The 27425-nt window shown below is 42.6% G+C and overlaps 1 protein-coding gene across 2 annotated transcripts in view; it reads left to right on the forward strand.

Annotated features, from left to right (window-relative positions):
- Positions 1–2147: 2147 nt before the first annotated feature.
- The window catches only part of TFAP2D (transcription factor AP-2 delta), a gene marked incomplete at its 5' end in the record, with an annotated part of 52556 nt that continues 27278 nt past the window's right edge, over positions 2148–27425 (forward strand). The window contains 5 exons of one of the 2 annotated variants that reach the window (XM_084891317.1): positions 2148–2186; positions 3189–3686; positions 7179–7239; positions 17389–17554; positions 17723–17841. In XM_084891317.1, the coding sequence (XP_084747443.1) occupies positions 2148–2186; positions 3189–3686; positions 7179–7239; positions 17389–17554; positions 17723–17841 (883 nt within the window). Of the gene's footprint in view, positions 2187–3137; positions 3687–7178; positions 7240–17388; positions 17555–17722; positions 17842–27425 lie in introns of those variants that run through there. The other variant, XM_084891316.1, reaches the window with a different exon arrangement.

A 27425-nucleotide genomic window follows, 5' to 3' on the forward strand; every position in this document is an offset into this window, starting at 1 on the left:
CAATGAAGATGTATCTGACAGCAGGGGCGTGGGGGAGGGGGAATCATCATTTTCCATTTGAGTTGGACTAACTGGGAAACCAACATCATCCACCAAAAAAAGCGCGCCGGGCAATTCCCAAGATAACCTGCGGGCCCCACACATTCTCCTGCGGGAGGTTTGTTTCTTCCAGGGGCGAGGGGTTCTGCGTAAAGTCATTGGGGAAGGGCGGGGACCAAGCAAGATGGCACAGAGGACATTTACTTCGTCAGTGGGTAGACTATAGAGGCCTCACCCAATCCTGGCAAACAAAAGATTTCGCTGCAAGCATTTTGGGATTCAGCCCCTCGGTGCCAACTGCGCTCCTCCTACCCCTCCCACTTAAAGATCAAGTTAGGCCTTCTTTTCATCTTCATCGGACTCTGTCTCCTGACTTCCTTAGACCAAAATATGGAATTTCAAGAATTTGGGGGTGGGGGTGCGTGCGCACCTTGGAAAAGGAGAGCCAGTGTTGGCTGCTGACCCTTGCGCAGGGCTGAAGCATCGCGGATCTCCATCTCAGACAGTGCATTTCAATTCTTGTCGTGTGCCTTTGTCCATTTGTATAAAACAGAGGGTGCTGAGTGACAACCCCACTTAGCCTGCATGAGCAGATCCTAATAAACCCTCCCAAACCCCCGACCTAAAAAAAAAAAAAAGAAAAGAAAAGAAAAGAAAACCACATGCCTGTTTGCCTGCGGCTTATGATTAAGACACCTTCTCAGTTTAAACACTTAAAAGCTAACCAAATGAAATGGCAATTAAGACTAAATTACCCCTTCTATCTCTGAGATGACTTTGCGGGGCCAGCCAGTTCTTAGGAGGCAGATGAGTCTGGAGAGAGGACCTTTCACAGCCTCAGTATTGTGGGCATGTAGCCACCGATACCCCCTCCAGGCGCTAGACAACTTGGAGGAAGAAGCCACATTTTGAATGAAGTAAAGCTAAATACTCCTTGAAAGTCGAGAAACCCACTAAAGAGCCAGAGGCGGTTGTGTGCTTCCTCCTTTCTGACCTCTCTTTGTAAAATACAACTTTCAAACGTGTAAGGGTTATTTTGGGGTAATGGCTTTCAAATACCTGATGCCCCTGCTACAGGGCCCAGCCCCACACCTCATGGGGGCACTGTTTCTGAAGGGGAAGGGACGCACAAAAGAGGGGGAAAGTGGGTAGAGTTGGGGTTTGAGAGACAACGTTTTACCTAAATGTGGAATCTTGTCACAAGTCTTTATTCTCTTGTATTTTTCCTAAAACATATTGCCCATTACAATGTTTCTTTATGATGGGAACGTGGGATTATCCATCATGGTTATTTCTTTTAAAAGCTGCAGAAAGTGTAAGCCACCGCCTTCCAAAAGAGGGGAAAGAACCCAAATTCGATATATAAATATGGGAACAGCAGTATTGTTTCCACTCGTGTAAAAGCAGAAAGTCCAATCTGGATGAAATTGGTTTGGTGCGTGTTGCAAAAGAAAAACAAAAACAGCTTTTTCAGCATCCAGGGAGTGGAACCAATAGGAAGGAACACTTACTCGTGTAAAAGGAAGCTTTAATTAATATATGTTTCTATCTCTGATATACATGGATGAGGGGGGCTCGATCTTTATCTTCACAATAAAATGTGTGCAAATTCTCTCTGCAGAGACGAGTCCCCACCTCAGTCGGTATAGAAAAGCATGATAAAGGTTGGAAAAAATGGATAAAAATGTTGAAAGAACCTCCAGTTCCTTATTAGGCGAAGATACAATATTTATTCCTTGTCTCCTGGGATAAATCTCTTCTGCCTATTGTCCTCCCAGTTCTCAGTGCTGATGCTTAATTTTCAAAACTTCTATATTACCAAGGGACCTACGACATCAGCCAAAGAAATACTCAGCAAGTACAAAATCTGTTCCAGGGAGCTGCTTTTGTGCAGAGGGAAAAATTTGTTCCTACAGGTTTTTAAGTGGGTACGAGGCAAGGAGCTATCTGATCCGGGCAAAGCCATTACAATTTAGATCTCTATCTATAGAACATTTTTTTTTCCTTTAAAAAAATTGGAAAATACAAGAAGTTTGGATTTTTTTTTCCCCCCCGGATTCTTTTTTTGGAGGGGGAAACTGCATCGTAAGCTTTCGGAGAAACCCAACATGTCAACTACCTTTCCGGGACTAGTCCACGATGCCGAGGTATTATTACTTTTTTTTTTTTTTTTTTTTTTTTTGAGCGCGCGCGTATGTGTGTGTGTGGCGGCAGTGGCGGCGCGGCGGCGGTGGCAGCTTCCCCTGTCTCTAATCTATGTTGGACCGTTATGTTTAATTATAATCTGGCTTTCGGGAGAAGTTAAGGAAGGAAAGGGGAGAAAGTTCGTTATGACATCTGTCGCCAGGAAGGGCAACTGTGCCACGCTAAGAAATAGTTGCCATAATGAGGGGGAAAAACATAATCCTAATAATAAAGAAAAGGGAGGAGGTGGCGGCGCGGAGAAAGAGATAGAGATAGAGAAATGGTACTCAGGAAGGCAAAGTGAAGAGATTGATGGGGGGAGACGGTAGGTGGACAGGGGAGGAGGGGGGACAGCGCGCCCCTTTTGGAATGGGCTTATTCTAAGAAAGTGAAGCAGAAAGGGGGTTCTGATGCCTTGCCCCAACTGGGTAAGGGAATGAGCAAGCAGAACGATGTGCACAGAGTAATTTTTTTTTTTTTAAATACATCGACCATGATTTTGAACAATCTGGCCAAACCTTCCGGCCAGGACATCGGCAGGATCTCAGGGTTGGGGTCCGGCTGGAGGGGAGAGGCGATCTGAGCCGGTGGACTCTCTGGTTCTGCTCCCCGGGCCCCCAAGCCAGTGGCAGACCTGGCTCCCCGAAGCCCGCGCGCGAGTGGGGCAGGGGCTGTGTGAGTGTGTGTGTGTGTGTGTGTGTGTGTGTGTGTGTGTGTGTGGTGTCACCGCACCTATATAGGGTGGGGGCTTTTTTCCCCCTCTCTTGACGGTGAGGACGGGGCCGCCCACCCCCAGTCCGCCAGCGCCAGGAGGCTTCCAGGCGAAGGCGCTGAACCCGGGCTGCTGGGCTGTGGCTCGGGCCGGGCCCTGCGCGCGCTCTCCGGCTCCGGGAGAGTGGCGCTTCGGTGGCACCATGACAAACCTCAAGTTTTTCTGCTCTCCCTTTTCCCCCTCTTCCTTCCAGATACGTCACGACGGATCAAACAGCTACCGTTTGATGCAGCTCGGCTGCCTGGAGTCCGTGGCCAATTCCACCGTCGCCTATTCCTCCTCCTCTCCTCTAACGTACTCCACCACCGGCACCGAGTTCGCGTCCCCCTACTTCTCCACTAACCACCAGTACACCCCGCTCCACCACCAGTCCTTCCACTACGAGTTTCAGCACAGCCACCCGGCCGTCACCCCCGACGCCTATTCCCTGAACTCGCTCCACCACTCGCAGCAGTACTACCAGCAGATCCACCACGGGGAGCCCGCCGACTTCATCAACCTGCACAATGCCCGCGCGCTCAAGTCGTCCTGCCTGGACGAGCAGAGGCGGGAGCTGGGCTGCCTCGATGCCTACCGCCGCCACGACCTGTCCCTCATGAGTCATGGCTCTCAGTATGGAATGCACCCAGATCAAAGGCTCCTGCCAGGGCCCAGCCTCGGGCTGGCCGCCGCGGGAGCGGACGACTTGCAGGTAAATAAGCTTGCAGTGAATTTGTCTGGCCCTCCCCTCTGCGCCCTCCCCCTCCCGCTCTGTCGAGGCTCTGACTGTAAGCCGGCTCTCCAACTCTCTCCCTCTCTCCCTCTCTCTCTCTCTCTCTCTCTCTCTCTCTCTCTCTCTCTCTCTCTCACACACACACACACACACACACACACACAGCACTTAGGGAAAGTTATCAAAACAATTAGAGGAGGCGTGTGCCATTCGTTTTCTCCCCTTGGATCAAGGCATTGCACCTGCACGCTCCGGAGTCCTGCTAGCGGAGGCCCCCACTTTCCGTAGGTCTGCAGGGAAGTCTTTGGTGAATCCAGATTGTGGCCCCTGAGGGGATCCGGCAGGGGAGATCTAGGAGGCTGGGGTTGAGACTCCCAGACTTAGAGTAAGACCCGATAAGTGGGTGACCAATCCTAACCTCAGTCTGGCGCTTTGCTGGGTCTCAGGTGTTTGTCCCCGGACTGAGCTGTGGGGAGCTTACTATGAATTGAAGGAGCTGGTTTGTTCTGGAGACATTGTTGGGACCTGAGCTCTAGCTAGAAGTTTCACCAAAGATACTGGATTGATGTGGAGAGGGAAGAATAACAAATGAAAAACTCAAAAAAATGCATCCCAATGAAAGAATCTGCACAAGGCAGTTTGCCAGGGCCTGGGGTTGAGCCTAATTTCTTTGCCTGAGGCCCACCCAATCCTGCCAACCCGTTCATTTGCAACTTTATTTTTCTTCCCCAACCCATTAACTTATGTAAGATGCAACTCCTTAAGAAGAAGGGAATGGGGAAATAGAGAGAGAAAGAAAAAAAAGACATAGAGAGAAAGAAAGGAGAAAAGGAAGGGAGAGAGGAAAAACAAAAAAGGAGAAGAGAGAGAGGGGGAGAGAGGAGGGAGGAAATAGGTAAGGGAGAGAGTGAGAAAGAAAGGAAATCAGATACTGTGGAGACCATCACTCAACTAGATATCTCCTACTTTTTTAATGCGTATTTTGCATATTCTTTCTAACAATAGAATTTATAATTATGTAAATATATCATCACAGCCCCATTTCAAACAAATAAGCCCACAAATGTCCAAAAAAGAACCCAGAAAACATGAATTTGTAACTTCTTTTGCCTGAAAATGCAGCCACTTCTATCTGTGAGTCCCTACTTTTTCAGTCCGCACAAAGCTGGCCACCTTTTCCACAGTCGCCACAAAGCCAGCCGGGCAAGGTACGTGAAGAGCCCAAGTTGGAGACGTCAGGGAACCCTCGTTGCGCACAAAAAATCTTTCCCCCTCATTTACCTCCAAGCATGGGATCATTTTAAAATTACAGCGAAAGCCCTTACAATCCCAACAAAGAGCCATTGCCACAGGATCGGCACACAAGAAAAAAGATTTGGCTTCATAAACCTTGACTTTCTACATTTGTATTCACGAAATAATTTTATACGCTCCGGGCATTTTTACATTTTTCACAAGGATCCCCTTACGTCTCAGGGGGGAAAGAAATCTGCCATTCAATGCTTTGCTCAACTAAAACCTATTTACTCTTTTTAATAGCCACGTCTGCTGCTGATTTTTTTGTATCTGTACAAATTTTTTTTCTGTGCCAGACACAAAGCCGGGCATTTTTCAAAAGGGAGGATTAGAACATTTGCAAGCACCAGACAAAGGAAGAGTCCCGTGCAAAAGAACACCGTAGTTTATCCAATTTTCGACTTAGTGCCATTCAACTGGTCATTTATGCAATGTCATCTGACCAAACAACGTTTTACTTATGAGGGGGGAAAGTTTGTTAAGTGAAGAGACCAAGATTCGTTTCTTCTAAGAAAATAAACATCTTAGCGGTATGCCAGAGAATGGGAGAGAGAGACTTCATTCCCATGGAGAGCTTTGTGGCCTTTTGCCTTCCTCACTTCAGATATTTTGAACCTTTTTTCCCCAGCCTATATGCTTTTTTAAAGTCATTTTTAATCTTCTCCCCCCCCCCCCATTTATTAATATTGATACTGAGAGAAACGCTCCAAGATACTAGAAGAAATTGAGGAGTACGGTATCTGATCTATTTATATATCATGTCTATAGATATACATATATAATTTTAGGAAGCAAGTTGTAAATCTGGCAAGCTATTTTTTCCCCCACTCCTCTGGACTTAGCAGAATGAAATAGAAAGAAAAAGGTCATAGCTACTTTTAAAACGAGAACTGGGGAGGGGATGTGTGGGAGAAACCCGTCTCTCTCCTTTTATTTCTTTCTTTTTAAGAAACATTCATCAGCATATGCCTCATTTCAAATGCAACAAATGTAAATATACTTTTCCCTGCACAGAATTTTAAGTGAAAGTCCAATGGTTTGGAGGGCAGTCTAAGTCTGCCTAACAGATGCAAACGGTCTTGTGGCTTCAGTTCCATCTTTGAGTCCCCTAAAAAGATTTGCTATGGCCAACAAAGGAAACTGTCACACCTTTTCCCATCACCGCTTTAATTTATGCCCAGTTTTCCAAGGTTTTTTTTTTTCATATTGATTTGATAATCACTTTAAGGCAGAACAGTTCAAATAAGAAAGAGCTCGTGAACTGGTTTGAAAAGGGGGCTCTTACAGGCCTGCCTCAATATGGTGAAAATGGGGGAGCGAAAGGGAGCCTGGGCTGTAAAGGTTGTTTTGTAAAGTGGGTTTTTATTATGCACCGACTCTCTCCGCATTTACTTAACTCTTCACGGGCTGTTGGGTAGGTTAACACCCTTCAAGGCCTCTTTCATGTCCAATACCTCGTTTGTTTGTAAAGGAAAATGAGCCTTTAACACATTTGGACTCAGGGAGTGGGGGAAAGACACCCAGAGAGAAATTTTTATTTTTCTTAATAAAAAATCAGCAAGCCCTTACCTCCTTCTTAATTCAAATGACCCCCAAATCCATTAGGCCCCCGAAGGTCTACAGGGAGTGAACCTGAAGGTGCTTCCTCTATAAGACCCCATTTTGGGTAGTATTATAGGATGCTCCTCCAACTGGGGTAAAGGAGAACCTTCATTAGGTAACTTAAATCTCCCACATGAAGTGATCCCTCTGAGCTCTCAAGAAACCCACAGTGCCAAACCTGATACATTTGGTGTAATTTGCTTCATGTACAAAGTGCCATGGAGACTGTATATGTTGTGCTATGTGCCTTGATGGGGACTCAACGGGTTTCTCATTCTCTTATGCCAAGATGAAAGGCACTCAGGCCCTTTGAAGTGTAATATTTCATGGTGCTGTAAAATGCATACCTTAAGATTTATACAACTTTTAGATTGTGGTTTTCTGGCAACCCCCTCCCCTCCCCTTATTATGATTGCTGCCAAACTTGCTCTAGCTCAGTGGTTGCGTTAAATGTCTACTATGAGGTTATGTGGATATGAGGTTCGGGGACAGAACAGATTGAAAGACTTAACTCATAGGGTCATACTTATTAATACCTCTTTGAGTGATTTTATGTATTTTCCTTTTATTAAGGGCTCCGTGGAAGCCCAGTGTGGGCTTGTTCTCAATGGCCAAGGTGGAGTGATAAGAAGAGGTAAGGACACGTTAAAACATTCTTTTCTTATCTATTATGTTGTTTCGAAGATCTGGTGGTGCTTTTAAACATCAGATCCCTTGTCTGGTGATTGAGAAATCAAGTTCTCTTAGTCAATTACTCTTGTCCCACACAGACACACCCACATTCAAAAGCCTCCCTTCCTCCACTGAAGCCTGAACTTAGCCTGTGCCCCAAAAAGCTCTAATAGAAGAGTGACAGAATCAAAGTTCAAGATTAAAAAAAAAAAAAAATCCTTCTCACACCTCCTTTCCCCATCACCACATCCTGGAGCAGAATTTCTGGTCTTTTTTAGTCCTAAATGTGCCAGCCACAGCCTGGGTATTTGAGGTGATGGTGTTAGCTTGAGGCTTTGAAGGATTCTGTGAAAGGCTGGATTCATTGAGGCTGCAGGGAAGGCTAATGAAACACCAACATTGTAGCTGCCCTTATTTTTCTAAATGTCCTGAACATTTCTTTCTTTAAGGGAGGGTGGGAGGAGGAGGTGGTGTTAACTGCACTGGATAAAGCTTTCTTGTTCCCATCTGTTGAAGAAAACATCTGAATCCAGAGTTACCCATGGCATTGGAAGGGGGGACAAGAGTAGAAAGCTGTTGATTTCGGCTCAGACACTGAAGGGGGCTGCATCTCAGATGTTCCATTTTGACAAAAGGTTTTGAACTATGACATCTTAAGGGCCTCGAGGCAGTGCAGATTTTGCTGGCTTCCCACTTAACTGTATCCAGTGCCTCTGAAGCTTATTTTCCTAGCAAGCTGAGTAACCCTAGGAGCATACAAGGCAAGGGGGACCAGCTGTTATCCCAACTTCATACGAATTAATAAGACGTGGCCTATTCACCAGGACTAATTCCAGCTCCAGGGCTGCAGTTTTCTTTAGTAGCTGAACCACTAAACACTGAGTCACTTCTGATGGCACCAAATAAATGTTCTTCAGTCACTCTTCCTCTCTTTCAAAGTTCATTTAAAGATTCCAGAGAGAGAGAGAAATATATTGGCAGACAGCAGTAGGTTCTTTCATGTTTAAATGGAAAGTTTTGCAACCCAATGTCCAGTGTGAAGCTCCATTTAAACTGAGGTGGGGAGGAGGGAGGGACAAAGAATGCTTTCCTTTGGGAACTTGACTATTGTTACCGTGGAAGCTTGAAACTCCCATTAAATGTAAAATAGCTTTTTAAGTATGTCGTTTTACCCGGTGGGTATTTGAGAACTTTTGTGTTTTGTTTTTTTTAATTACTAGTGATGCTCCATAAATATATTTTTTACATGAGCAATATTAAACCTGTCAGCCAGGCCAATACTGTCATGTTGACATGCCACTAAAAAGGCCCAAGACTAGTGAAAACTGAGGGAAAATATACAGCCTGTTGGGAAGAAGGGTTAAAAAAGCAGAGTGGAAGAGGGGCCAGGTGAAAGGAGCTTGTCCCAGTCTGTTGGGGCGATCTCACCAAAGGTGAGGCCAAGCACTCCGGGCGCGCAAAGATGTCTGTGGTGCTGAAGGACAGCGCCACTAATTAGCGCCCGGAGCCCGCTCCTCCCAGAGCGCAGCTCGTGCGCTACTTCGGATTTTGAGTTCAGCTTGATCACCCTCTCAGTTGATTGGAAATAGCGTCAGGTCCTACAATACCTGACAGAGGGTGGGAGTTATCCGAGGTCCAAGGTGGGAGCTGGATAGGAGATGGCTGTGTAATCAGTTGAATTTTAGGAGAGAGCCAGAGGGGACACCTCCACGCCAGCCTCCCCTAAAAGGCCAACGCTCTTGGGTAACGACAAGGTCAGACAGAGCTGCGGTCCTGTCCTATCAGAGCCACAGAAATGGTCTTCCTCGGGTGATGGTTTCCTATTCTTCTAGGATCCGGTGCCAGCTCACTTCACCTAACGTATCAGCTCCGAATCTGCTATGTTAAGCCAAATATTGATCTTTTAGGAGAGCAGCCTGCCTCCAAAGAAAATGGGGAGGTAACTTGGGGGTTTTGTTTGTATTGTTTGACTAACTCCCTCTGTCTTCCCCAGCCCTGCAAAAGGAGTTCAGCATTTAACTGCTGAGTTTATTCATTTTCTATGCGTCTTAAAGATAGGCCAATTAACTTGGGATAGCCCTGGAGACCAGGATGTGCTGTCTGTTTACTCTGAACAGATCAATGTGCATGACAATTCACAAACGGATAGCAAGGGTATCCAGGAAGTCTTGCATTGAAATGTGGTGTAGATCCTGCTGAGCACGCCCAGCACCTCATCTCAGGACCCCCAGTTTTTGGAGAAAAGCTAAGGAAGCCTCTTGTCTCTATTGTCACAGTAGCGCACAGGATTCCTCATACCAACAGCTCTAGTCACCTTTGTTCTTCATGATCGCAAGCGCTCTGCCATGTCTCCTTATTGTGTAATGGCTTAGATGAGGGTATCTGTTTCTCTTCTCATCCATGCCTTACAGGTAACTCTCTACATGAAACATAATTTCTTGCAAAGCACAACGTTTCACCATTTTCCTTCTCCTGCAAAGTGCTCGGATAAACTTACATTTCTAGTGATTTCTAGAATTTATTGTGGGAGAGAAAAAAAATGGATTTTATTTCCAAAGGCCCCTGAAGAAAAGGCAGATTCCTAAATGCTCTACACCAGTTCTCCAAGGAGAGGTTATCTGGTTTGCAGTGGTGTGTGTGTGTGTGTGTGTGTGTGTGTGTGTGTGTGTGTGTTGGTGGAGGGAGTGAGTTCCAGTTAAAATTTGGCCACATCTATCGGTAAAGATCCAAATCCCATTTTCCTGACTCACTGTAGTAAGTGGCAGTTAGTTACGTTGTGTTTGCCTATAATGAAGGCCCCATCGCCCAAGAAAGTGCGGAAGCGGGGGCAGCAGCGAGGTAATTACCACCCAGATAAAATATTTGCCACCGCCTCGGAGGTGCGGCTCCCCGCGCGCTCACTCCCGGTTAATGGTGTGCGCGATTTCGCCCGCAGCTCCGCCACTCGAACCATCAGAACCAATAATCTTTACTTTACCCAGTCCTCCGTATCGATAGCTTCTCTCGCCTCCGGGCGTCGGCTTTGATATGTTAATATTTCTGAGTAGCAAATTCTGCAGAGATCATATTAATGTTGTACGTACAGAGTGGAGCTTTGCCTCCGTTGAATATTCAGATGCTGGATTTCAAAAGGCATCTCTTGAAGAAATGAGGCTTCTATTTACAGGAGTCGTCTGTGTTTTTAATCATTAAAAGAAAAAAAAAAAAAGGAAAACCCACTCTTCTTTTCCCCTGGAATCTTCTGAGACTCCCTCACGGCCCCCTCCCCTTTGGCAGGCGCTGGCCCCTTTCATTTCCCACCCTGAGAATTTCATAATAAGAGAACAATGTTGATGACAATGAGGACGGCGATGGTGATGATGAAGCTGATAATGAGGGGGACCCAGATTGGAAACGCAGGGGTAGGGGCTCCATTGGGCTGGGCGCTGTGGCCTTCAGAACAGGATGGAGGTGAGATGAGGAAACCCAGTTTTTCCATAGTTGGGTGGGAAGTGACTTTTGGCTCTGGTCTTTTTGTATGAAATCAGGATGGCAGACTCAAAAAAGAAAAAGAAAAAGAAAAAAAAAAAAAAAGGAAGAAAGGAAAAAAATGAAAAAAGGGAAGAGGGGAAGCGCCCTTGTTCCGCTTTGTGATCACTCTGCCTTGCTGCCCCAGGCTAATTTCAGAAGCTTAAATACCGCCTTAGCCTCTGGGCCACGCGGAGAGGGAGCGGCCGGGCCGTGGGCAGGCTGGAGAGCTTTCCGGATTGCCTGTGGCTACACAAAATACAAACTACTTTGAATCAAAACATTTTTGGGGGAATTAATATGATCTGAACCCTGCACGTTTTAAGAGCGCCAGAGTTTGTCAGATCGCTTAGAGGTGACTGGCACGCCAGGCGGAGGCATTTAGGCTGCGGCACAAACATTGTCAGATCCGATTTAATTTAAAAAAAAATAAAAATGCTTGGATGAAACGGAACTTAGCATCCATCGCCCAGTCTGCCAATAGCAGGGTGGATGGATCTGACCGCTTTCCCCTTCCGCAGCCCCCACGGCTGCCCACCGGCTGCTTGGCCGGGAGGACCGGCTTTCCCCCGGATTTCTCCAGCCCTCCCCCCCACCCCCAACTCTGAGCCAGCCTTTGGGTCTTTCAGCATTTCCTGGAAGGAGTAAGGTTGGAGAAGGATGGGGACACTTGTGCCTCTTCTTTTGTCAGACCTATATGGACTCGCTCTTTACCTCAAAACTCATTTCTATGGCTTATGTGTTGTGACAATGAGGCCAGGAGCCTCGCCTGCCTCGTTAGTCCCCGGATACAGACTCCCAATCCAATCACCTTTCTGTGAAGTCTAAAATCCATATATATACCAAAAGACCTGGACGCATGGTTTGTTGGAAATCTATTTTTGCGGGAATGGGGGAACTGCTTTCCCACAGCCTGATGCCTTCTCCCCAATTTCCTTATTGCTTTGAAAATCACCAAAAGCCAAAGCACTCTATCTTTGGGGAATAGGATTAACACCCCCCCCCCCCCCAACCCACACGATTGCACACCCACCGCCACATGAACTAGTAGGTCTCCCCTTGCAGACCTCCCTTTCTTTTGTTCTGTCTGGAACCTGCACCAGGAAAAGAGCCTTTTAAACCTGGTAATCCGGTTATACCTGGCATATCCTCCCCCAGACAGCGCACTTTGCTGCTCAAATACCATCTGAGGCCTATTTGATGACCATTAAGCCCATATCCCTTTGTCATTTGATTACAATTAGTATCTGCTTCCAAGGACTGTGTGTGTGTGTGTGGGGGGGGGGGGGTTGTTGTTGTTACCTTGGAAAGGGGTGTCGCGATTGAGAAGGGCAAGAGGCTAGAGGGGAAACCCCCCGGGAATGATCCTACCCCACCCCGTTTAAACATGTACCTCGAAGAAATGCACCAGCAGAACAAAATGGGACAGGAAACTTTCGTAATCGCTTACACATTTTTAATGTGTCGGAAAAAGAGGAAGAAAAAAAAAAAAAAAAAACACTGGAGCGATCACTGGAGATGAAGAAGGGGAGGGAAAAAAAATCCCTGCCGTTTGTATTTCTTTCATTTGAATTGTAAACATCTGTTTGGCTGTAAGGCGAACAGAACATTTATTTTGCTCTCAAGATTTGGTCTAATTATGTCAACATGGGCGGGCGGCGGCGGCTTCGGAGAGGCTGCGCGCCCCGGCCGCGCCCCGGAGAGCCCGGCGGGGAGTATTGATCGCACCTGGAGAAGGCGCGGGGCCTCTGGCCATCGCCCGCTCTGTTCTCGGGGCGCGTGGGGGGCATCAGAGGGCACCCGTGGCTTAGAGGCAGCTTTGGGGGCGCCAGGGGAGCCTCGGTTCCTTGGAGACGACCGTGACTGTTTCCTCTACCCTAATTGCCTGGGATGAGAAGAGGAAAAGCGCGCTGGCGCGTGGCTTCCTAATCCCGGAGCAGCGCCAAAGGTGGGTGGGGATCTTGTCAGGCTGCACAGCTCGCACCCAGTGACGTGGTAGTTGCTCAGCATCAGGGTGGGATTGGGTGGCTTTTGCTCAGGGCGCTGAGCATGCGTGTATCTATTTCCCATGGCGCCTCTTCACAACCTGGGAAAATAAGGAGAGCAGCTGTGAGCATCCCCATTTTTCAGATGGCCCCACTGAGTTCCAGAGTTAACTCGCCTAAAATCAAACGGATCGCTAGTGGTCCAGCTTGTTACTTGCAGCCCAGTCCTTTTTCCACTCCCCACACCGTGCCTACAGACACAGGCCTCAGACGTTTCCAGCCAGGCCTCAGAGGGCGCAGCCTCAGTCCCCTGCTGCTTCTACAGGCCTGGGATCCAGCAAGATCTGCAGGCTGAAGGATCTGCATCTATTCTCTAGTCACTAGATAGTGCATGACTTTGTCATACACACCCTAAACCCTTGGCTCCTTCTTCCTATAGCGGTGGCCACGTTAATCCCTTTTACACTGATAGCCAAGTCCTAGACAAGTGACCTTGAGCAGGTAGTCCCTGATTTCTTAGGCTGTTACTATAGCTACACATATCTAAGTTTACAGTGGCACTGGAAATAGGACATCCTATCTCCAGGTTCCAATTTAAAAAGTAATGACCTTCGTGGAAGGATTGCTTCTGAGCACTAGGAACGGAAAAGAGATGTACTCTAAGAGTTCTTCGGGAGGACCCTGGCTGTGGCACCAGAGATGCCTCTTCCCGGAGTGCTGGATCTAGAATGAATATTATATAATTTCAATCAGAGCTGACAGGCAACACAGGCACAGGAGGAATTTCAATTAGTAACACTGGGGATGGACGCTGTCAATGGCTGGGCATGGTTGACTCTTGCATGACTTTCCTTCTTTGAAATCTCACCATTGCCATCCGTTGTCCGGATCCCCTTAAAGAATCCCCACCTCCTTGGAGCCTTCATTCCAAATGCACAACTCTGGTGATGTTGACCTATTGCTTTTGAATTCTGCCCTACAAAATAAACCGGGAAGAATAATAGGAGGTGCCCCCATGCTGCTGTAAACTTTACAAGTTGCCAAATCTTGAGCCAGGGACAAGAGAGTTCCCCAAGGCTGCAGCAATGCCAAGTATCAAAGCAACAGAAATTCCCTTTAAAGATGCTATGACATAAAAAAATAAAAGGCTCTAGAGTTGATGGCTAATCTGAATACAAATAAATCCTCCAGGCAATTTGTGTGTGCATCAAGCATACTGTTAATATTCAGCCTGTATGACTCACCTAATAAATGCTTATCTGTGCATAAGCCATAAGTCTAACCTGAATGCAGGAGAGGAAGGCCAAGGGCCCAGAGAGCTAGCACTTAGCCAGGTAGCTGACCAGCGGCTTCCCTGGGAGCAGCTGGTTTTCAGCACACGGGGTTTCCCGTTCCCAAAGAGTGCTGCTTCCAATTGGAGAACGCCTAATTTGGCTCCTTTTCCAAAAATTATAATATTTTGAATCTCTCTAAATAAGGTTTTAAGCCCACTGTGCATTAGTAAAGATAAGAAAGGTCTAAAAGTGTGTCCTTTTCTTTAGCAACCAGGAAAATAACACAGACCCTTTTCTCTCACTGATAATAAATTTGAGATGCACTGGGTGAGCGGTCTTGTGCCCTCAATTGTGTTTTGGCTAGTGTACAGAGAGGGGCTTTATGTAAGAATATGCATTTGCTTATGATTCATCGTGGCTGTGGGTGGAGGCCCATTTTCAGTAGAGGGCTGTGCGAATTTTGATTATCGACATCATTATGGCTTTTAAAAACATATTTTTTGCTTCAGATGACCTTGCAGTGACCTAAATTCTAAAGTTCTCAGGTTCTCAATTCTCATGATATGTCACTAAAACCCAGATTCATTACCTAGCTTACTTTCCTGTTCATCTCAATGTTTGAGAAGTCACATGTTTATTTTTAAAATGCATTTTGCATAGGTATAAAGTGAGAGCATAACCAAAAGTATAGTCATGTTTTTGAGCCCAGAAATCTAGGAAATCTGTATTATTATTATTATTATAGTAGTACTTTCTTATCCTCGATTTTACTTTCCATAGTATCAGCTACCTGAGGTCTACTGCAGTCTGAAAATATTAAATAGAAAATTCCAGAAGTAAACAATTCATAAATTTTAAATTGCACATGGTTCTGAGTAGTGCAATGAAATCCTGTGCCGTCCACTTGGTCCTTCCCTGGACATAAATCACCCCTTGGTCCAATATATCCATATTACATAGTGTGTCTGCCCGTTAGTCACTTGGTAATAGTCTAGGTCAGTGGTCGGCAAACTGCGACTCTCGAGCCACATGCAGCTCTTTAGCCCTTTGAGTGTGGTTCTTCCACAAAATATCATGGCCTGGGAGAGTCTATTTTGAATAAGTGGTGTTAGAAGAAGTTTAAGTTTAAAAAAATTGGTTCTCAAAAGAAATTTCAATCGTTGTACTGTTGATATTTGGCTCTGTTGACTAATGAGTTTGCCGACCACTGGTCTAGGTTATCAGATAGACAACTAATCACAGTGTTTGTGTTTAAGTAACCCTTATTTTTCTTAATAATGACTCCAAAGTGCAAGAGTAGTGATCCTGGCAATTTGGATATGCCAAAGAGAAGCAGCAAAGTGTGTGTGTATATAGGAAAGAATATAGTATATATAAGGTTCAGTACTATCTGTGATTTCAGTCTTCTACTCAGGGTCTTGGAACATATCCCCATGTGCATAAGGGGGACTACTGTTCTATTATTTAAAAATTGTTTCTGAGGACGACAGGTGGAGAAGCACAGGTAAATCTGTGTTTCCAGTTCCTGCAGAAGGCATTTGCATGGTTTCCCATGGTGTTGGCCACAAGTTTAATAATAATAATAAAAAAATTCAGTTTGACAATTAAGATGATGGTCCCTCAGGTTTTAACTGAGGGCAGGTATTCAGACACTAGCACATGCTATTTAGCCTAGTGTACAGGATCCACCTTCAGGTCTGGAGAGGGCTAGCTCCTCTGATGTACTCACTATCACCTCTTCTGTCTATGAAGGGCATGCAGGATGATCACCAGCCACAGAATGCTCAGGGAGAAACATGTTAGTCCCAGCACTTCCGGGGGAAATTCAGATGACTGTAAGATGGCCAGTAGGAATTCCAGAAAGTACAGGATGGAAACACTTTAAGAGTAGGACAAGGTTAGCCTGTTCTCTCCACCCAGGTCCAGAACCCCTTTGCTTTTTTAAACATCCTCCCAGGTTCCTTAGTAACTGTGCCCAGAATCAGAATTCCAGAAACTCCACTGACATACATTCCTTCTGAGCTGCTTAGGAGGAGGGCAGGAGTATGTGGGAGGTCAGTGGTGAGTTTTAGACCAGTGCTTCTCAGACTTCAATGCACACACAAACCATCTGGGGGGTCTTTTAAAAATGCAGATTCTGACCAAGAAGGTCTGCGGTTGGGCCTGAGATTCTGCATTTCTAATGAGCTCCTAGGAGATGCCAGTTGAGGATCACCCATTGAGTAAAAGGATTTTTGGATAACACTCTCCTGAACATTTTTTCTTACTCTACCTACATTTCTTTTCCTTCTTTTTCATCAGAGGACTTCAGCCTTTTCTGGAAAGGTTTAAGATAGCCCATAACCGAAGAAATCAAATGTATGCTCACAAAAGCAAACTTTGAATTTGAAGTTTTCCAAGGAAGCTCTTCCCTCAGCTTGCTCAGTGAAATGGAGGGTGGGAGGCTGAGGGCAGCCTTGGATCCCGGGGCTGTGTAGCCACCTTGTTAGCAGTGTGGACATTGGCTCAGGAATTATGCAGTGAGGGAGGACTGAGCAGCAGGAAACGCTCCCCAACAAGGATCATCGTGGGTCCTCACCTCTACTTCAGCTGCCAGAGGTGAGAAAATGTGCTCTTGTTCGTGGAGGAGAGCAGAGCTCCAGGGTCTTTCTGGAGATTATTGACCACTAACTAATATTTACTGCGTTTCAGTTACTGCTAGGGCATGCGCTGTGTTTGACTGTGTGTTCTGATCTCGAGGGTTGACCTATGGTAGGAGGGATTTGACATATTATCCACCCACATGTGTTGGAAGTTTCTGGAAGTGGGCAAAAGAATTTTAGTGGTGTCTGTAGTTGGTAGATGTATGAGGGAAAGGATATGGCAGCTCTCAAACATTTTGGAAAAGAACTTTCAAAATTTTGTCTATATATTAAGTCCTGGATTAAAAAAAAAAAAAAAGCAATCTTGGTACATACATATAAACACAGCCATGGATAAATAATACCTACCTTTTGCATTGGTTAATTGGTGGAGTTTGGGAGTTTTGATTAATTGATGTGTTTCTTGGCATGGATGATATCAAAATTAACAATGATGGATCAGTTTACACTCCACAGTATGCTACTTTTTACTTAAGATAATCTTTCATAAACACTTCCAATAGATATTTGAAAGACAAAATGTTGAAGTGTCATTTGAAAGGACATCTTCAGAACAGCTCTTGGAGATGATCCAGCTGCTGTATATGGAAGGCAGGTGTGCCATGCATCCCTGAGTCCTGAGGAGAGCCGTGGTGTTAACTGTCTTTCATGCAGATATCTCTCCTCACTGTCATTAATATACAACATGCTTTTTCCTCCAAAGGTGGTACCTGTGTGGTCAACCCCACAGACTTGTTTTGCTCTGTCCCTGGCCGTCTGTCCCTTCTCAGTTCTACTTCCAAATACAAGGTGACCATCGCAGAGGTGAAGAGGCGCCTCTCACCACCCGAATGCCTCAATGCTTCACTCCTGGGAGGCATTTTGAGAAGGTATGTTCAAGTTGTTTTCCAGCTCTATAGGTCTCCAATACCACACTCCCCAACCCTCAGTGCCTACATCTTCTGTCCCATGTTGAATTCCCCAAGTGGTCAAGAGTTCTCACATTTCCCCTCAGAATGTGCATTGTCAAAACTTAGTTTTTGCTTGTGTTTGGACAGAGCAAAGTCCAAGAATGGGGGCCGCTGCCTGAGAGAGAAGCTGGATAGGCTTGGCCTGAACTTACCCGCGGGAAGACGGAAAGCAGCCAATGTTACCCTCCTCACTTCCTTAGTTGAAGGTATGGCTTTTCAGCTCTGCAAAGTAACGATGGAAGGTTAGCAATTCTTTGAAGCTCAGGATTATTACATTATGCTGTCTTATTTTTGTCTATGCCAGTGATTAATTTCTGTGTGTTATGAAATTAGCACACAGAAATTAATTACTGAAATTCTGCAGCACACCAAAAAATATATTTTTGCTGATCTGATAAAAATAGACATAATTTTTGTTCATTCACACTGGATGACTATTACTGTGTTGGCTATTGTCATTTTATTAATTTTACAATCTAAGGAAAAAGAGGTCAGTGCCCTTGACTGAATATGTCATGTTTTAAAAATTCTTGTGGCACACTGGTTGAAAATCGCTGGTCTACACTGTTAAGCAGGATAGTTTAACAGTTACAAGTGAAGTTTCTAATTCATCTTACTAATTACTAAATTAGACTTAATATAAAGATCAGATAACTCATAACATTATTTAATTTACTGATCTCAGCAATAATAGGGAAGAATACAACAGTAGAAGACTTAAGTACTTTAACAAGTATGCCCTAAATATCAGCATCAAAAATTGGCTGTACTATTGTCATTTTTATTATTGTTTCTTTTAGAGTTCAGATCAATTTGACTTAAATCATTGTAACTCAGTGCAAAATGATTTACAGGATAACTAATAATTCTTTATAAAGAGTTCATGGGAATCTAGGCATGATACTGAGCCCGAGAATACATCATTTGAATCCTAGCAGACATCTGTCTTCTTAAGTACTTTGCAGTTCCATGGTTTATGGGTAGAGAAACTGAGTTACAGAAAAGTTAAGGTTAACCAGTGGGGTGGAGACAGAGGTGGAAATATGTTCCCAGAAGTTATTTTTTCCCCATTTTTCTTTTGTTTCTTCCATGAGGACTAACCTTTGCATATTCTCATTCAATCTTCTTCTAAGAAGAGGTATTATTGCAGATTCATTTTATCTTTGTGGGGGAGTTTTTGAATGTTAAAGGAGAATTCTGTAACCCAAAATGCTATTGTTTTAAATATTAACAAAGAGGCGTTTTTCTAAGAGTCACTTAAGTACTCCTGTGACACTTCTCTTGCACTGGTTGCTCACTTGTCTAGAAGGCGCTGTAGGAGGTGAAAAGTAAGTGACACAAAAACAAGCATCTGTATTTTTCTGGATTACCTATACATACCACTTACGGTACAACTTTGTGAAGTTGCGTGTTCTTGACATTTGTCTTGGCAAAATTGCTTTGGTGACTTTGCTGTTAACCATTATATTTGCATGTTCTCTAATTGTAATAATAACAACTACAACAATGTTATTGGCCACTAACATTCACTAAGTATTTACTGTTACTATACTCTCCAGCTGTGCTGTGTTTGCTAGAGTGAGTTGCTGGGGCTGGGGAGAAGGGCAAAGTAGAAAAAAATGACTAATGTGTTGATTATAAAAGAAGACATTTCTGCTCAATTTAAGTGACACCATCATTAAAACTATAGCTATTTAACACAACAATTGTTCTCGATGTAATAGGAACCACATGGATAGTGGGACTTGATTGGTTCTTACACCCAATTCTGCAGTAGAATGGGCTGAGAGGTGTATTTGAAATGGTTGAACCCCACCCCTTAATCAATTGAAATTATTCTTGGAGGCATCTATATTTTTTTTAAAACACCCCCAGTGATTCTGATTTATAATGAGGTTTAAGGGACATTGCTCTGTTTCCTGAAATTCTTTCCACCAAGTAGATAGGATGGACTGACTATGAATTCTCATGAAATTTGTAACTGATGTGAAAAGTAAAGGCCTTAAGAAAGACTTTTCTCTTCGTATCTGTGAATATACTGGGCAGTACAAACTGAAGAGCCATAAAGGGTATATTCGCAATTCTTCTTATTGATCTTTATAGTAGCCAAAAGCACTGGAGTATCCTGTGTGGGAATCGTCGATCGATGCTAACAGAGAGGATGCAGGTTAAATATGTGAGATCCTAGGATGATCTCGAGGTCTTGCCATCTACTCTTTCAGCTGCCTTTCCTATCACAACAGTGCCTAACTTGTGTTGTGCTCATTTGGTCTCTGCTTACAGAGGAGTCACATCAATCTCTGCTGATGAAACTTAAGATTTTATTCTTCCCAGATACAACTCAATTTAATTAGATACATTTCAAGTCCCCAAAATATTAATGGTGTAGAGAAATGTATCTTTTTTGTTGTTGTTGAATTCCAGGCACTTTGATGGAATTGAGGAAAAGAGAGTTAGGGACAAAGGAACCTTTCCATTCCTCAACTACCCACATATTACATTATGATCCTCAAATGCACACTACACACATACACACACACACACACACACACACACACACACACACACACACGTTTTAAGTTTCATCACTAAGTGCTATATTTTCTTTTTTAAATTTTTGTGAGCTTATTTGAGCCAAACTGTTGACAATTGCAGGGAAGCAGAATTTTTTTTTTGCAACTTTTTTTTTCTTTATTAATTAAGGTATTACATATGTGCTCCTATCAACCTATTGCCTCCCATCACCCCACCCCCACTCATGCCATCACCTCCTTGGTGTCTGTGTCCATTGGCTAGGCTTATATGCATGTATACAAGTCCTTTGGTTGATCTCACCCCCTTACCTCCACACTCCCCTACCTTCCCTCTGAATTTTAAGTGCTATATTTTCTGATATTTTTATTCTATTCCATATATTTGTTTTCTTTACAAATGTTGATTGTAATCCCTCTAAATTTATTTAAAGACTGTTGAATCTTGGGTCGTGACTCACAGTTAAAAAAAAAAAAAGTAAATTTTAGAACATGAAGAGAGCTTTACATTTGAAGAACAAGGACATTCCACCTAAATTAAAATAGGGTTAATTAGGCTAGTGGTGAAAATTGATGGCTCTTTTCCAGCCAGCAAGATGCCGTGTGCTGTGTTAGGCTCAGAGTCCTTGGAATCCTCTGGGTGATGCCAACTGCATACAGAATAATGGTGACCCAACTCCCATTTATCAATCTCTGGGGATATTGAAATAGTTGGTGCTTCTCTTCAGTACTTTTGTGGCCTTTATTCTTTCTGTGCTAGAATGGGTCTGATTCTATTATCCTAGGTTTGTTTTGCTTGTGCAGTGTTAGGTGGTAAATTAAAACCTCACCATGTTTACCAGTTGGTGTGACTAGAAAGCTTTGAATTAATCATGTCTCTGGGTAATATTTTTCCTCATCAAGCAAACATTTTTGTAAAAGCCAGCAACATTTTAGATTTTTTTTCTCCCCAAAATTTAAAAATCTAGATTTCTATTCACCAAAAAGGGTCCATCAGCTTTCTTATAAACCTACTAAAGGCCCTGTGCACAGATTCATGCACTGGTGAAGTCCCTTGGCCTGGTCTTTGTCCTCTCGAAATCTGTGATCCTTGGGGAATGTTGGAGAGCCAGTTTCGGCCTGATCCCTGCAGGTCATCACTTGAATCCTCTGACACTACTTAGTCGCCCGAATTTAGGATGGCATTACATCTTGGTTCGTTCCTCTTTTCTGATTATCAACAGTGTCTCTTGTAGTTTCAGTAGGGTGTCCATTTAGTCATTTATTCAGTCAATTATAAGTTTACCCTACAAACCCTTTTTTTCTAGTACAAACAAACCAACTAAGGGTAAGAGAAAGGAATGCTATCACTTGGTGCTATTTCCCTGTTTTCTTTAATACTGAGCCTATGCAATCACATTGCCAGGAAACAAAGGAAAAGAACAACCAACTTGACAATGAATTCTTTCCCATAGAAGAGGTAATAACAAGTGGAGGTACATCACATTTGCTTGATATGTGATTAGTTCATGGCTTTTTACATCAAGAAGAGGTATTGTTCACTGCTTGAGGCTTCTAGGATTCAAACACATTCTTTTGCCAAGAACTTTGATGGGCATGCTTACCATCAGTTGCTCTTCTCATGGGATTGAAAACAAAGCTGATAGTCTCATTGCCTTTATATAGGTACCACAATGGGTGTTGAATGGACTGTGGAGCTTAACGCTAGTTTGCAGGGACTCATGGAAATTATAGGTATGAAAGGACTATCATCCCCAAATAACTCCTCCACTACCCATTCCAGAATCACATTCACACATTGTCCTTCCTTTGGGATAAAGATTTCCAGCTTCCTTCTAAAACTATACATGATATAAAAATAAATTGACTGTCATAATAACTCTAATTGTTGCTTGTTTAGTCGGATAATCCTCTGGAACACCTTAATCATGAGGGTCACTAGTGCCCCACTAGCACACAAATGGTCTAGCATTAGGCTGTGCATTTCACGGCTGTCAATGGAATTGGGCTCAATAAAGTAATGCTAGTAAAGCCTGTGTTACACATTCATTTCAAGGTCTCAGAAAATGCCCCCTACACCAGGCCAATAGGTATTGTTTCATTTATAAATTTCTTTTTTCTTATTTTTAATATATTTTTATTGCTTTCAGAGAGGAAGGGAGAGATAGAAACATCAATGATAAGAGAGAATCATTGATCGGCTGCCTCTTGCATGGTCCCCACTGAGGATTGAGCTCACAACCTGGGCATGTGCCCTGACCAGGAATCGAACTGTGACCTCCTGGTTCATTGATCAATGCTCAACCACCTACCCACACCAGCCGGGCTGTAAGTTTCTTATTCTAAGTTATAGAATAGTTTCTATCTGAGAGATTCTGCTTTCATAAACGGTATTAGTAAGAACTAGTATTTATCAGAATTTTCAATAATTGAGCACAATGAAACAGAGATTGTATCATACAATATTATGATCAAATAGACACCTTCTTAGATGATCTTAAATCATTTACTTACTTCCTAATATTACCCAGATTTATGATTTCATTCATTTTTAGGGGGAAGAGATTGAGGCAGAGGAAATAGGCTACTACACATATGACTTTGTGTTTGACTATGTGCTCAGAGTATCCTTACATTGCTGCTTCTACTCATGGTGACTATGGCAGAAAAGGCAAATGTGTTGAAGCCCATTTGGCTCAGGCCTGTCCTTGCCCCTTTGGTGCAGCTTATTACTTGTTGTTGTAAACTGTAATGCTCACTAAAGGCATGTCTCTGCATTATTTTTCTTGTGATTTTATTGTCTTTTTTCTATTACTGTCTTTCAAATTTTATGCCTCAACTAATATGCTTTTCAAGCACTCCATTCTGCATTTCTCCAATATTCATAATTATCAACTTTCCTGTTTGTTCTAATAAAATTGCAATTATTATTATTGCGGTCTAACTCCTACTGAGCAACAGTGAATGTATTGGAATTGTTCATGTTTTAATTTATAAAAGATGTCTGAGTTTAGAATTAAATGTAAGAACAGGGCCAGAGAGTAAGTTTGCTTTGAATTCATATAATTTTAAATAGATAAGTTCTACAGTTCCCTCCTGGAAGAAAACAAATGTCTTCAGTTTTTCTATTCCTTTCCAATGACATACATATATATGCAAAGGATTTTCACTATATACACTTTCTGGTTGTTGAGTTTTTTTTTCTCATCTTACCTAGTGTTCTTTATTTTTATTTTTTTCCAGTGATTACAAGTTGTCCATTCTTTAAAACACTCCTGGTATCCCATTGTCCAAGTGCATTGTAATTTATTTAACCAGTGCCCTACTGAATTTCATATAGGTGTTTTTAATCTTCAGCTATTACCAATAGTGCTGTACAATGAGTAACCTCACACTTAAATGTAAATAATTCTGCAGATATGCAAGCATATCTATTCAATAAATTTTTAGGTATGTGTTACAGGGCTAAAAGATATTTACATTTGTAATTTCAGAAGCTTATGGAAGATTGTTCTCTATAGTGGTTTTAAATTTAGAATCCCATCTGCAATGGGGGTAAGAAGTATTGATATGATAGTACTTCCCTCTACTATAATCCAAGCAGGGTACTGCCAATTTTTTAATCTTTGCTAATTTGATTGATTATAAAGGCTACCTATACTATGAAGGAAGATGAGTTGAGTATCTTAGGAAAATTTTATGAGCTTTTCTATATGTTCATTTACTTTATCCTTATGGGGTAATTTTGTATATTTCCTCATTGATGCATAAATATTCGTTGTATATCAGAAAAATTGGCTGTATATCTCTGATATGAGTTGTAAAGTTTCTCCACTCCTGGCTTTGGTTTATCTGTTTGCTGTTTGTTTGGTTTGTTTGTTTGATTTGTTTATGTCTATGTGCTGCAGAATTTTTTGATGTTAATATAATCATATTTCTATCTCATTCCATGGCTTTTAGTTTTTATTATCATTCTTTAAAAGGCCTTTTTTGATCCCATCTTATCTTCTAATTACTTTGTGGTTCTTTTTTTACTTTTCACACTAGTGAGGGAAAAAATGGATTATCAACACCCAGTGTTGAGACAACTGGGTGGCCATGTAGGGAAAAAGAAAAGAAAATTGGATCTATACTATACATCCAACAACAAAACAAAGTTTAAATAGATCAAAGATTTAGTATGTCTCCACATTGGGTGCTGATAATCCATTTTTCCTCACTTGTATGAAAAGCCAACTTCATCTTACATGAAATCTCCCTACACAAATATACTTTTTCAATGGATTGATGGCTTTGTTTTCCTAGTATTGCTATCTCCACTTCTACCATCACATGTTCTTTTTTGTTTCTGGAGTTTATACTATGTCAGCCAAATAATAATTCAGAACTTCTCATGCAAGAGCCCAGATATAGGTGTGGACAGTTTAATATTAGCTCTGTAATGACTGCCTTCCCATTGAATAAGCCACGGATTCCTTGTATTTGGGGGGAATGTATAGTCAGTTCCTACATAGTACTTGCCTTAGGGCAGTGGTTCTCAACACTGGCTTGTGATTACTGCAGGAGCTTTTAAAAAATGCAGATGCCCTCACTCCAGAGATTAACTGATATGGGGTAGAACCCCCGACTTTGAAAGAAAGAAAGAAAGAAAGAAAGAAAGAAAGAAAGAAAGAAAGAAAGAAAGGAAGGAAGGAAGGAAGGAAGGAAGGAAGGAAGGAAGGAAGGAAGGAAGGAAGGAAGGAAGGAAGAAAGAAAGAAAGGAAGGAAGGAAGAAAGAGACACATAGCTCAGCTAGAGTGGCTCAGTGGCTCAACGGTTGAATGTTGATCTATGAACTAGTATGTCATGGTTTAATTCCTGCTCAGAGCATATGCCTGGGTTGTGGGGTCAATCCCCAGTGTGGGGCATGCAGGAGGCTGCCAATCAATGATTCTCTCTTATCATTGATGTTTCTATCTCTTTCTCCCTCACCTTTCCTCAATAAAAATATATTTTTTCAAAAGACACATAAACCATAGACTCTCAGGTTATGGAAGTAGCAAGGGTTGAAAAACACTGTCTTCAATTATAGTCTATTAAGTGGCTCTACTAATAAAACAATATACTCTATTTCCATGAGTTTGCTATATATTTTGCTCTTTGTAACAATTCTGTTTTGCTCTACCAATTTTCACTATATGCTTTGGAAAGGAAGAGTGCCTCACAAGACTATTATTTCAATTAATCAAAACTTATTTCAAAGCTTTTTCATTGAACAAATGTTTACTGAATACTTACTATGAATTAGATGCTGTGCCAAGTATGTAATGGTGAACAAAATTATCTCTTTGAAAAATTAAGTGTTGGCATTTAAACAAAGTGATCATTAAGTTAGGGAAACTACTACATCATAAGGCATCTGTCTACATTTTACACTGTATTGTACAATATATAGTTTTGTAGAGTACATTGCTTTCAGAATACTTTGGAGAAACCTATATAGATATATTAACTTCGTCCTGTAGCTCTAGGGTTCTGTAGCTGGATATCATAATTTATCTTTTTTTTTGTTTTTAATCTTCACCTGAGGATATTTCCTCCATTGATTTTTAGAGAGAGCAGAAGGGCAGGAGGAGGGGGAGAAAGAGAGAGAGAAACATTGACATGAGAGAGACACAGCAACTGGTTGCCTCCCACACATACCTAAGCTGGGTCTGGTGATTGAACCTGGAACTGAAGTATGTTCCCTTGACCAGGAATCAAACCTGTGACCCTTTGGTCCAAGGTCAATGCTCTAACCACTTAGCTAACCAGACATGGCTTAAGATTATTTATTTAATATAATATCCATGTTTATTTATTTATTTTTTAAAATATATTTTATTGATTTTGTACAGAGAGGAAGGGAGAGAGATAGAGAGTCAGAAACATCGATGAGAGGGAGTCATCGATCAGCTGCCTCTTGCACACCCCCTACTGGGGATATGGCCACAACCAAGGTACATGCCCTTGACCGGAATCGAACCCAGGACCCCTCAGTCCCCAAGCCGACGCTGTATCCATTGAGCCAAACCGGTCTCGGCTAATATCCATGTTTAAACATATTCTCAGATTTGCTTTCTAATAGATATATTCTTGAATAATCCCAAAGGTAGACTTAATTGTGCTCTTTCCCAGTACATGTAAATAAGACTGAAATCATAAATATGTGACTGGGATTGAACACATATGAATTTTTCCTGTTAGTTAATAACATTGGGTAATGCAACACTAAGTTAAACCTAAATTGTTTTTAAGGCAATACTTATAGTGATGGTTGGTGAGAATTATCTAGTGAATAACAATGTAGAAATGTCCTTTAGTACAAATTAGTTTTAGATATTGACATTTAGTTGCCTAAAGTACACTTTCCCCTAAAATACAATGATTTTAAAAGAAGGAATAAGCCTGAATGACCATATAAAAAGTTGAAAATCAGGTGTATTTCCTTTTTGTTAAAAATTCATTTAGACCTGCATCTGGTAAAATACTGTGGGAACCAAGAATCTCAACAAAATGAGCCATCAGCTTTCCTTAGAAAGTATTTTCCCATTAACTTTCTATTTCCAGGAGGCATCAGTTATTTCCATTTAATTTTTTTCTTTCATTTTTCACTTTTTGTTTGTGAGTGGGAAATATGAGTGCCCTCAAACCAGGGAGCAAACCCTCTTCTCATGTTCTTCCGTATTCTGTAATTTTACTTGTGCCGGCTTTTTGAGAGAGTTACTAAGTATGTGCCATCAAGTGGTGCTGTTTTTATTGAAACGTTGAATACTCCTTTGTAGTTTCCGCTTTTTAAAAAAGTGGTGGTATAGCCACATAGAGCCTAAAGCCTTGCACTTATAATACTCCTGTCTAAGCATTAATACCAGTCCCCAAGCCATCCTCCTAAGATGTATCCTCCTTCTCAAATGTTCTTGGAATGACATGAAATGCAATGGGTGTACTAGCGAAAGTTAGTGTAACTGTGTTCAGTTGTGCAAGTAAAGAGGGAGTTGGGGACTGGTTGTCAAGTGGCACAGTGCACTGAAATAAAGGAAAAGCTTAAATCTGTTCTGGGGGGGAGGGGAGAATAGAAGAAGAACCAGGGCATCCCACCTTGTCTCACACAGAAATAAGGTAGGGGCAGCTGTACTTGTGAATGTGTATCGGGGTAAACAGGAAAATGTTTTGGGCCCTTTATGGACCATACTTTTCACCTTGAGTTACTGTACTTGCTTGTTGTCCATGTGGGTGTGTTT

This window comes from Pipistrellus hanaki, assembly GCF_964339955.1.
Source record: "Pipistrellus hanaki genome assembly, chromosome: 7".
In the NCBI taxonomy this organism is placed as follows: Eukaryota; Metazoa; Chordata; class Mammalia; order Chiroptera; family Vespertilionidae; genus Pipistrellus; species Pipistrellus hanaki.